Below are 12277 nucleotides of genomic sequence, written 5' to 3' on the forward strand. Positions count from 1 at the left end.
TTGTATGAGTTACAAGAAAGGGCTAAGTGCAAAAGAACTGCTGAGGTTAACATGAACATTGTTCTGTGAACTTATGGTTTAAATAAAATCTTTATCACCACACTTTCCAAGAGCAATATATCTTACCATGAATGTACATAAAAAACTCTCGTGTCTTTCCTCTTAATACCCAGAACATTATTTTTATTTTTATTACCAATTTTGCATCAGAGACTATTGTAACACACTGCACCTAGGTAAAAACTAAAGACATAAATCTGATGTTAGTTCTAAAAATCCACAAGGGTAATGATATGAATTTCAGAGACATGGAAGCCTTGTTCAGAATAGATTATAACAGGCTCAATAGAGTCAGGTCCATGAGTGTGTGACCTTTCAGAAGTGGGTGCTTAGAAGGATCATGGCTTGGGTTAATGCTCTGCTGTTACCGTCTTGAAATCCTTAACAATTTATAAACAAGTGAACTTCATTTTCAGTTTACACGGGGCCCTGCAAATTATGTAGCTGGCTCTATCTTCCTTTGTAAATGGAGAAACAGACTCCAAGAGTTTTGAAACTGCCATAATAGATCCAAAAATTGTGTATGCTTTTCACAACTGTACAATTTTGTTAAGTATTTATAAACATCTGCTGAATGGATGACTATGTATTGGCCCTCGTCACTTCAGAACCAGGTCTTGAACTTAGGGATTGTGGCAAGAAGAAACAAGGCACGTTCCGGTGGCTCACAGGGCAGGCCAGGTGGCTCACACTTGTGATCCCAGCACTTTGGGAGGCAAAGGCGGGCGGATCACTAGAGGCCAGGAGTTCGAGACTGGCCCGGGCAATACAGCAAGATCCTATCTCTACTAAAAATACAAAAATAGCCTGGCGTGGTGGCATGTGCCTGTAGTTCCAGCTACCCTGGAGGCTGAGGCAGGAGGATTACTTGAACCTGGGAGGTCGAGGCTGCAGTGAGCCCTGATCTCAACACACACAAGGAATGACTCTCGGGCTTCTTTTTTTTTCTAATGGATGGACGTAAAACCTCGAAAGCACATGGTCAAGTGCCTGATTCTTCCAAAAAACAAAAACAAAAACAAAAAACTAGCCTCAATGGGGAGGTCCATAGCCTCCAGCTGACCGGATTTTCAGTCACAGTGCACCGGGGACCTAAAAAAGGGTCAATCTCAGCACCATGCACTCCACCGGGTTCCTTCCGCCCCTCGAGCCCAGGATGGGAGGAGCCGAGGAACCGAAAGAGAAAACAGGCCGCGCAGGCCGCGGAGGAGCCGGGCGCCGCAATGGAGCTCCGGGCGCTGCCGTGGCTGCTGTGGCTTCTGTGCCGGGGCGGCGGCGATGCGGACTCCCGCGCCCCCTTCATCCCGACCTGGCCGCGGAGCCGCGAGCATGAGGCCGCCGCCTTCCGGGTACCGAGCGCGCGCCTCCCCGGGTCTGTCCCTGCTCCCCCACTTCCTGTCCCGGGTCTGGGCTGCGGAAGAGGGCCCCCGAGAGGTGACCCCGCTAGTGGGCACCCGTGGCTCTGCGATGCGTCTGGGGCACTGAGCTGCGGGGGCAAAAGCCAGCTTCTCTCTCCCCTCCCCTTGTGCCATGGTGTCGCTCCCCGATGCTTTTGCTCACCAAACGATTTGATTTTCCAGAAAAGATTTGCCGCTATGAATTTTTGGGACGCACCCAAATGAATAAATAGATACGTCCAAAGTGTTCTTGGTGGGAAGAAGCACCCCCTTTTAGCAATCCCCTCGATCGTCGCCACTGGCTTGCAAAGCTCTTCTATTTCTCATTTATGAGAACCAGAAACTGGGAGCAGCCTGTTGGTGGAAGGAACGTGTCGTTTTTTTCTTCCCGAGGAGGGCGCTAGTGATCAGAAGTTAGAGACAAAGAGCCTGCCTTTAGGCAGGTTAAAGAATCCTGATGGTTAATGATTCTCCTTAAACTAACGCACCACCTTAAAAGTTCTTCCTGCCTTGTTGGAGACTGAGTTGGAGAAAAGAGAAACATTTAATTTCCTTTTCTTATTATTATGAAAAACCTTTTATAATAAATGCTTAGATTTGAGTCTAGCGTGAAAACTCTGGAAGGGACCAGTTAGCTGAGCACAAATAACGATTTTCCTGAAAGCAAGGAGACTGCAAGAGATGCCGCTTTCGTGCTTGCCTCACTGTGTTCTGGATATCTGATACTATTTAACACATTTTTAAATTCGTGAAAGATGCCATTATCATGATTTAATTTATTAGAAAAGAACATTCATTCTGAATCAAACGTAAGTCTGAGTTCAGTAATATTGCTCAAGGGAGTGTATCTTTTTTCCTGGTGTTTGTTAGAATTTCTCACAGGATTTCATAGCTAAGCTCTTTTCCCCCCCTCTCTCCTGGAAAGCCCCAATATCTAGGAAGGCCAGCCTTCCCTGTTTCTGTCCACTCTTAAGTTTTGTCCAAACCGAGATGTGTACCGTTATCTCCACTTTGAGTGTTCTGAGTTCAGTTCAGTTCTGGTTTTCAAAACCAGAAGTCCTCTTACTCTTTCAAGAACAAAATTCTGGCCTGTATTCTACCCTTATTCTGAACGTAGGTCCATTTCCTGGTAAATCAAACCCATTAGGGGAAAAGTCAGTCTCACCTTTACTGCTAACATATTCATTGGCTAAGTAAATAAACACACTGTCAGGCTCCTAAAAATTAATATTTCAGGACAAAGCTCAAAGGGCTAGACTTATAAATATATTTTAACGGTTATTTAGATTTTAGATAATTTATAAATATATATGTATATAATTTATGTAGTGACTCATACTGGTCCTATGAAGAGGCCATACCCAGATGAACGTCTAGAAAATGTAACTTTTCTCAGGAGAAATACAAAGATCCAGGCTGAAAGATGGAAAGTTGGAAGTGGAGGAGGACGGAATTATGAAGATTCTTAGTACATCTTAAAAACCTTGGGTTAAGAAATACCGAAAAAGTTTTCAAAGCAATTGCTGCCTGTAGGAATTTTCTTCATGAGATGGATATGCAGAAAGGAGAACAGTGAGGCTTCAAAGCACAGTTGCTGGAAACTGAACATCTCTTGGTGCTTAGTTGGACTTTATTCAAGAATACTTTAAAACCGATTTTCTACCTTAGCGGTCCCCAATCTTTTTGGCACTAGGGACCGATTTCACAGAAGATGGTATTTCCATGGACGGTGGGGGTGGAGGAGGGAAGTGGGGGGATGGATGGTTTTGGGATGAAACTCTTTCATCTCAGATCATCAGACATTAGTTAGATTAGTTAGCTGGAGATTGCTGTTTGGACTTGGGATAGAAAGCTGGACACAGGGAAAGGTCCTGTGAAATGTACACAAAAAATGAATATTGTTATGTTTAAACATTGTATTATCCATTTTCCTGTAAATAGAAAGAAGAATATAAACACTTATACACTAGAGAAATAGATTCTCCCAAGTAGTTCACAAAAGAATATATTTTTAATTCAATCTTTTTGTGTACATGCTCACACAAATACTGACTACACAGTTCTTATCATACATAGTAAATATATATCTGCATTATGTTTATATAGACTGCCTCCGTGGTAACTATGAAACTTCTTGTTGAAATCAAGTGAATTCATTGGTGAATTGATGACTCAGGGGTTTGCAGCTGAAGATCTGGTTCAAGAAAGTCCTTGATTAATTAGTAATGTCTTTCATGATCATGGGTTTAGAGAATGGTGAAGGTTTTTAATTTGTTTTAATCTTAGCCTTAGATAGTTTTGTAAGTTTCCTGCGAATGCACCTTACGTGAAAGTTAGCTTAGTCCATGACTTTCCTACATAATATTATATTCTGTTCAGTGAAATCTAGACTCCTCTGTGGTTTATTATGGGATGCCTCACAAGATACCTTACTTTGGATGGCACCCCTTGTCCCTGCGCTTTCACTACTTTAGAAACTTCTAGTGCTCAGGAAGCTCTTAACTATTGGATTCAGCCTACTTTCCTTTGTGCCAAAACCTAGGTATGCCCTCATATTTACTGATACTCATTATTTTACCACAGATCATTTGGTATTCTTATCCTTTGGGAGGCAAAGACCCAATATTGGATCCAATAAAAGTTGTTTGATACTGTCAGTTTAGAATAATATCTATGCCAAAGCACATGTGATTTTACATAAAATTTCGGAAGCTTCACCTTAAGACCAGTTGCCTTAATGACACAGGTTATATTATTATGAGATTATACATTTAGGAATGTTTATTTATGTATAAATAGATGGCCATAGCATCTTTATAACAAGTGATCCTAACTAATGAGCCACTTATATGTGCTTGCCATAATCAGCTCCTTGAAATCTGGAATTAGGTCTTCCAAATAGGCTTTATTCAAGAAAACTTTAAAACCTATTTTCTACCTCAGTGGTCCCCAAACTTTTTGGCACCAGGGATTGGTTTCATGGAACAGTTTTTCCATGGACTGGGGTGTGGGGGTGGGGTGAGAAGGATGCGGATGATTTCAGGATGAAGCTGTTCCACCCCAGATCATCAAGCATAGATTCACATAAGGATGGAGCAAACTAGGTCCCTCATATGCACTGTTCCCAGTAGGGTTTGTGCTCCTATGATAATCTAATGCTGCTGCTGATCTGACAGAAGGTGGAGCTCGTTCCCAGTAGGGTTTGTGCTCCTATGATAATCTAATGCTGCTGCTGATCTGACAGAAGGTGGAGCTCGGGTGGTAATGCTCGCTCGCAGGCCCCTCACCACCTGCTATGCAGCCCGGTCCTTAATAGGCCACAGACCAGTACTGGTCCATGGCCAAGGGGTTTGAGACCCATGTTCTACCTTATATAAAGATAAAAATATGAATATGATGTTAGATAATGTTGTTCTGCAGACTTTTTCTGATGATTCTCACTTAAAGTATACATTGGCTAAATGGAAACATAAACTTAAAATCATAGATTATAACTCATTCATTCATCTTCCCATACATTCATCCAATACTTTATTTAATTTCTATTGTGTCTAAAGAACTGGTCTGGGTTTTCTGAGGCATACAGTGGAGAATAAGACATGTGCTATGCTCTAAGAAATGTACACAAAAAATGAATATCGTTATGTTTAAACATTGTATTCTCCATTTTCCTGTAAATAAAAAGAAGAATATGAACACTTATACACTAGAGAAATAGATTCTCCCAAGTAGTTCACAAAAGAATGTATTTTTAATTCAATCTTTTTGTGTACATGCTCACACAAATACTGACTACACAGTTCTTATACATAGTAAATATATATCTGCATTATGTTTATACAGACTTCAGTACACTGTATAGGAAATACTTTGTCTAAGAAACTTTTCAAAAGTGATTTATAAAAATGTATCCTTTAAAAAGCTTTTATTGTTCTAATCCGGGGCTTCTCAACAGTGGCACTATTGACATTTGAGAATGGATAGTGATTTGGTGTGGGGGGCCTTCTTCTTCATTGTAGGGTGAGTAGCAGCATGCATGGGCTCTATGCACCAGATGCCAGTGGCATCCCACCAGTATAACAATCCTCAGTATGACAAATGAGGGACAAAATTATCCTCAGTTAAGAATCACTGATCTAAAGTTTACAACTCCTAAGTCTTCCAAGAAATTCTCAGCAATGCTTTAATATTGTATACAAATATTTTACCTTTTTTGCTCATCCTCAGATTTACTGCAATTTCCAGAAACTATTCCCAAGGAGAACATTTTAAATCTATGTGTACAGTTTATGATTTATGCTATGAAACTTCAAAATCTGCAAATGAAAGTTGTTAAAAATCTGAGTAATGGAATGCAAGAGAAACAATGAGTTTAAAGTGCCGAAGATAAAGTGATCTTCCGAAGTACCTTAGGCATCTCTGATAATTTCAATATAAAACTTATCCCATGAATACATGGGATTCACTGTAAGGGAACACACACATCATTGCATATGTTGATAAGGGCAAATAAATCATCATGATTAGTGGAAGGAAACCTAGATATCAATGGGGAAAAAATAATAGATGTTCACTGCCTTTTCAGCTGATAAAACAGACGTGAAGTCCCTTAAAGTTTATGTCCCTTCGGTGGATTTCTTGCAGGCCAAATAACTATACCCCTCCACCAAATACTAGTTGTGTGACCTTAGGCAAATCATGTATCTGTTTCTCAGATTTTTTCATATGTGAAGAGCAGGTAATGTTAGCAATTACCTTTATACAGGGCTAAGTTAATTCATATAAAACACTTGGAATGAATACTTGCATTCAATTTAACAATCCCTTCAACCCTTTGTATTTAGTGCATTCAGTGGCTGAGAACTTCCTTTGTAGAGAAATGAAAACAGTTTGCTTGTAAAGGATTCGCTTAGTTCTTTAGAAACAGTTGAGTACATGCAGGAAGAAAATACATGATTCCATTTATTCTTACTTAGTGGCAGTCTGTGAGAAAGATTTCACAGATTTTTCCCCTCAAGGAAGTAGATTAAGGAAATATCTGAGAACCCCTCAAGCCACCCTCCATGGGTTTCTGCTCTTAGATCGTTTTGAACATGACCATTTTCCTCTTAACTTACCCTAACCCGAGCATTGTCTAAGACTATGGTTACCCACAGCTGGAAAGGTAAGAGGGCCAAGATGCCTGAGATTGCTGGAAGGACTTTCTGATCCTGTAAGAAAAATGTTGGTTTCCGAGGAATTTTAAAACTGCAGCCTAACCTCCTCATGAGACTGGTTCAGGTCTCTTGTCAATAGTTATTCTGTTTTATGATCAGACTGAACCCATCCTCTATTTGTTGTTTGGCCTTGCTGGGATGCTTCACGACTACTCTGCAGTTCTTATCAACCTCCTTTCACGTAGTTATGAAGCATCCTAGCTAGGCTAACAGGCAGGAAATTAGAATATGGAAGACAGTGCTTAGAAACATACTACATTTAAATCACAGTTCAAATATGTGATCACTTCCAGTGCACGTGCGCACACACACACAGGCAGCTTTAAGAGATTCTACCTCTTAGAAGGATGGCTGCTAGAAGTCATAATAAGGATAGCTTTAGGGACAGAGTCTTACAGGGACAGGGTCCTAGGTGTAAAGTTGAGAGGTTATACCTGTAATAAATAGAGATTTAGTATGCACAAGATCTACTAATGCCCAAGGGACATGTTTTTCCTAGTTTTATAATCAGGATAATTTCCTCAAGCTCTTAGGTTCTGAGTTACCCTTCTGTTCAGGAATCTGGTATCTCCCTTTGTAGCTCATTCAATTAAACACATTTAACAACAACAACAACAACAACAAAAAGGTGAAGGTAGTTATTTTTCACCAAATCTGTTCAAAGACTGTGACTTACCAGCTCTAATTTTTCTCATGTAAGATCTAATTTTTAAACATCTGCATTTTTCAAAAACATCAATGAGATGTTTCCTACGTATTCATCAAAACTTTACGGCTTTCCTCTCATAAATGAAGTTAAGGTTCAGGTCTTTAATATTTTATATGACTTCAGAGACGGCTACTCTAAATTTGCTCACCATCATATCCTCTGTTGAGAACATCTGCTCACTGATCCTTTACCTACCGGAGGATGTTGGATGTAATGAGCAGCAAGGGCCTCATACAAACTCTCAGTTTGTGATGCTTCTATGAAGTCTTTAATAGGCAGAGTCAAGAGAGATCGGAAAAGTCACCTAAAAGAATTGATAATTCAAGAAATGAAATATAAGGCTTTTTAAATTTTAAATGATGTGAAACCCAGGTTAGTGAACTTGATAAGTGTATAGCAAATAAGAGAATAAATAAATGAGAATAAATATTCTTGGATATACTGATAGTATTATTTTACAGATTGCTTTCAGTAGATAATATTGATCCTCATTTCTAATGACATGAGAAATACTTGCTCCAAGTGAATCTGAAAGTATGGTCTTTGAGCGTCATTTCTATAATCCACATACTCTGTTTAAAGGAAAAGGAAGATAAGAGGATGAGAGTATTTTAACTGAGCATTTACTTTGCCAGTCTCTGTCATATGTATTTTCCAATTATTATTTTATTTAATCCTTACATTCTGCTAGATCAGTATTACTCCATTTGTTGATTGAAATAAAGCTCAGAGAGGTTGAGTATATAGCCAAAACTTGCACAGCAATGGTAAGACATTTCAAATTGTTGCAAAATTAAAAAGAGGCCAGTCGTGGTGGCTTATGCCTGTAATCCCAGCACTTTGGGAGACCGAGGCAGGCAGATCAGGAGGTCAGGAGATTGAGACCATCCTGTGTAACACGGTGAAACCCCATCTCTACTAAAAAAAAAAAAAATACAAAAAATTAGCCTGGCGTGGTGACAGGCGCCTGTAGTCCCAGCTACTCGGGACACTGAGGCAGGAGAGTGGTGTTAACCCGGGAGGCGGAGCTTGCAGTGAGCTGAGATCGCGCCACTGCACTCCAGCCTGTGCTACAGAGCCAGACTCCATCTCAAAATAATAACAACAATAATAATAATTATTATTATTATGCTGTGTTCAGAAGTCACCAAGAAAGTACTTTTAATGTTATTAATGGTTTTGCAAAATCAAAACAAGTGGGTAGGGATTAGTGGTAGGGAGAAGAGGAAGCAGAGCATTTAGTGGTTTAGAGTATTTTGTTCTTGGCAAGAAGTCCACAATTCGTATAAAGATTGAGTAGCCCTGACATGGGCTATGGAGAGCTGTCAAAAGACAGGAGTCATTACACCGGAATGGCAAATGGAATTACTTTAGAAGTTGTCTCCTGGTTAAACAAGTGGAAGGCAGCAACATTTGCAGAAGTCCTGCAGATACTGGTGCTGCTGACATAAATCAAAGAACAGTATATCAAGTGATAACAAATAGGAAATATATGTGGAGATATTTGGCTTTTCAAACACATGGCACAAAACCAAAACCAAGTAACTGTTATTGGAATCATCATTGAAAATTAGGGACATAAATATATAAGATAAATAAATAATATATTAATTTATTTCATTACTAAATTAGTGTTATTATAACTACTTCGCAACCAGAACACCTAAACTTTGGATGGTGAAATGACACTCATAAGGCAACACAAAAATTAAGAGAAGTACAGGGGAATTCCCTGACAACGATATGTAAGTTTGTTTCATCTGGCATTTGCAAACTTAGTGGCAATATATTGTTTTACTCGTAGATGTCACAAATGATCTAGTAAGATAAACTTGCGTTAGTTCTCCAACTAAATAGAATATATGGCTCAACTACTGCCTCCCCTCGCAGACACATGTGTAGAACGAACATGTATAGCATTGCCTACACTCAAGAGTCTAAAATACATTCCTAGAATTAGATTGTCTTAATTAAAAAATTTGTGTAATTTTAAGTATCTCCAAAGGGTGTACCAGCCTGTACCTCATGTGCATGCGTGTGTGTGTGTGTGTGTGGTATATTCCTTTTTGGTTCTGCTAATATGATGTACCATACCGACGATTGATTTTGAAATTTTAAACCAACCTAGCATTTCTGAATAAACTTCACTTGGTCACAATGTATAGTCCTTTACATATATTGCTAGATTTGGTTTGCTATGAAGGATTTTGCATCTACAGCATATTTATGAGGGATACTGGTATGTAGTTCTATTTTGTAGTTTTGTATGTAGTTTTATTTAGATGTATTTTTCTGTTAGAATCAGGGTAACACTGTTCTTATTTAAGTTGCAACTTGTTCCCTTCTTCTTGACTTTCTCAAAGGATAATATTGGTATTACTTCTTTCTTCATTGTATAAAGTTCACCAAAAAGCCATCTGGGCCTGAAGTTTTCTTTGTGAGTGTTTTCACTTACAAATTTAATGCCTTTAGCTGATAAAAGGCTGCTCAAATTTTCTGTTTCTCCTTTCATCTTTGGCAATCTGTGCCTTTCAAAAAGTTTGTCCATATTGTACAGTTTGCCAAGTTATTGTCATAAAGTTGTCAAAATGTTATTCTTCTAATGCCTGAAGCATCTGTAATCATGGCTCTTCTTTCATTCCTAATATTAGTAAATTTGTTATTCATGTCTTCTCATTCTTTTTATTTATTTATTTTTTTTGAGTTGGAGACTTGCTCTGTCATCTAGGCTGGAGTGCGGTGGTGTGATCTCAGCTCACTGCAACCTCTGCCTCCTGGGTTCAAATGATTTTCCTGCCTCCGCCCCCTGAGTAGCTGGGATTACAGGCATGCACCACCACACCCGGCTAATTTTTGTATTTTTAGTAGAGATAGGATTTCACCATGTTGGCAAGGCTGGTCTCGAACTCCTGACCTCAGGTCATCCACCCACCTCGGCCTCCCAAAGTGCTGGGATTACAGGAGTGAGCCACCATGCCCAGCCTTTTTTTCTTTCTTTCTTTTTTTTTTTTTTAAATCAATCACAGGAGTATTTCCTGTGAACGAATAGGGAGAGGTCCAGGTAGAGCTATCTGATTGCAATGTAATTCTCACCATGAGTGAAGGAAAAAGGGAACGAAGGTTGGGGAAGATTTCCATGCTGTCTCACAGTCCAAGGAAAGTCTGGTTTGGCAAGGTCATCAGGGAGTCATTAATCAAAAACCAGCTTTCAGGGGAGTCCCATTAGTCCCCCAAATAGCAAGCCTTAGCATTCAGTCATGAGCTAGGTGCAGCCCATAAGAATTGTGGCTTCCCTTGGTATGATCATGGAGATTCAACTAGCAACAACTAAACTCCCTATAGAAAGAAGGCTTAGAGGCACATTCTCATGGCTGCCACTTTCTCTCCTGTGCATTCTTACCATCCTACATTCTCAGTGTCTTCCTGACTACTCCAGCTCACAAAGATGGCCAGGTGGTACTTACTGATGGAATGAATCCTCTGTACTCCTTAGCAGTTAATAATTTCTGGCTTATATTTGTCATTTGCCATATACAGAATTACCTTGTATTCTAGTTCTATTTTTACGTTTATATATCCAGGTTATATTGAAAGCCTTGCTTCATCAAGATTATTTGTAAGTACCTCAAAAACTTTATTAATTTGTTGATTAGCAATCTTCCTAGGTATGCACAAAAGGAAAAAAAAATAAGATTATGACAAGTTCCAGAAATAATTTACTTAAAAGTAAACAGCTTAAAGTTAAGGGCATGATATGGAAAATGTCACTTATCTACTTATTCACCAACAAACACTTATCAAGGATTTATTGAGTGTGAGGCATGTGCTATGTGAGGGTATCACCGTAAGGAGTAAGACATATAAGGAGTCATCATTTTGCTTATAGGTTTTTGAGACAGACATACAATAAACACATAAGTACACAGACAAATATGTAGAAGCACTAGAGTTGAAAAGGTACCAAATTGATAGCCCCCTGAAATTTTATTTATTCTACGTCATTGGTTGGTATTACGAAACTGAAGCATGTTTATATAAAAGATAAGCTTAAGATAAATTATCACAAAATTCAAAGTTCAGAAATCAGTAAATAATGGTCACATTTCCCCTCCAGATAGAGAAACCAGGCTGTCTTCTTCAAATATGTCCAGAATTGCATCTGTCACAGAGCCTTTGTACCCTACATGAGGTAGAGATATCTATAAAGCTTTAATAGAATCAGATTGATTTATTAATTTATTTACTCAGTCCGTTTTTCATGCTTCATTACTTAGTTCTGGGAAACACAAAGGTGAAGAGGACATATTCCATATTCATAATTGTTTAACCACATGAGTGAATGTCTACAGGTGACAATTTGCTTCCAGTATCTAGTGTTTATTTGCAGTCTATTTCTTTTTTCCCACTATGTCAATACTTTAATAGCTGTATATGGAATGCTTGCAACAAGCCTGGTGATGGGGAATTATAAATGAATAAAATACACTTTTCTCAGCCTCAAAAAATGCCTGAAATTAGATAATAATTCTAATAGAAAATGTTTATGAATTTCCTATGGATATCTCATACAAGTTTACATTGTAGTCTGAAGGAAATCAACCTTTAACTTTATAATGGGAAAATATCTCCAAGTTAGTTATACACAGTTTACTTTGGAAAACTGACATAGTAGATATGAAATAGTTTTTGTTTTTCTTCTAGGAAAGCCTTAATAGACATCGCTACTTGAATTCTTTATTTCCCGGTGAAAACTCCACCGCCTTCTATGGAATAAATCAGTTTTCCTATTTGTTTCCTGAAGAGTTTAAAGGTATGGTCCGATGGTGCTATTTGAGTGATTCCCTGATTTTAATTTGCTTGCTTAACTTTTGATAAATATTAATTGTAAATCTAAT

The 12277-nt window shown here is 38.7% G+C and overlaps 1 protein-coding gene across 1 annotated transcript in view; it reads left to right on the top strand.

Moving 5' to 3' along the window:
* The first annotated feature begins 1219 nt into the window (after window positions 1–1219).
* CTSO (cathepsin O) overlaps window positions 1220–12277 on the top strand; it is a 30397-nt gene continuing 19339 nt past the window's right edge. The window contains exons 1-2 of the mRNA XM_023228142.2: window positions 1220–1409; window positions 12084–12192. Coding sequence (XP_023083910.1) covers window positions 1284–1409; window positions 12084–12192 — 235 coding nt within the window. The 5' untranslated portion in view covers window positions 1220–1283. The remainder of the gene's footprint in view (window positions 1410–12083; window positions 12193–12277) is intronic.

This window comes from Piliocolobus tephrosceles, chromosome 3 (genome assembly GCF_002776525.5).
Source record: "Piliocolobus tephrosceles isolate RC106 chromosome 3, ASM277652v3, whole genome shotgun sequence".
NCBI classification, from domain to species: Eukaryota; Metazoa; Chordata; class Mammalia; order Primates; family Cercopithecidae; genus Piliocolobus; species Piliocolobus tephrosceles.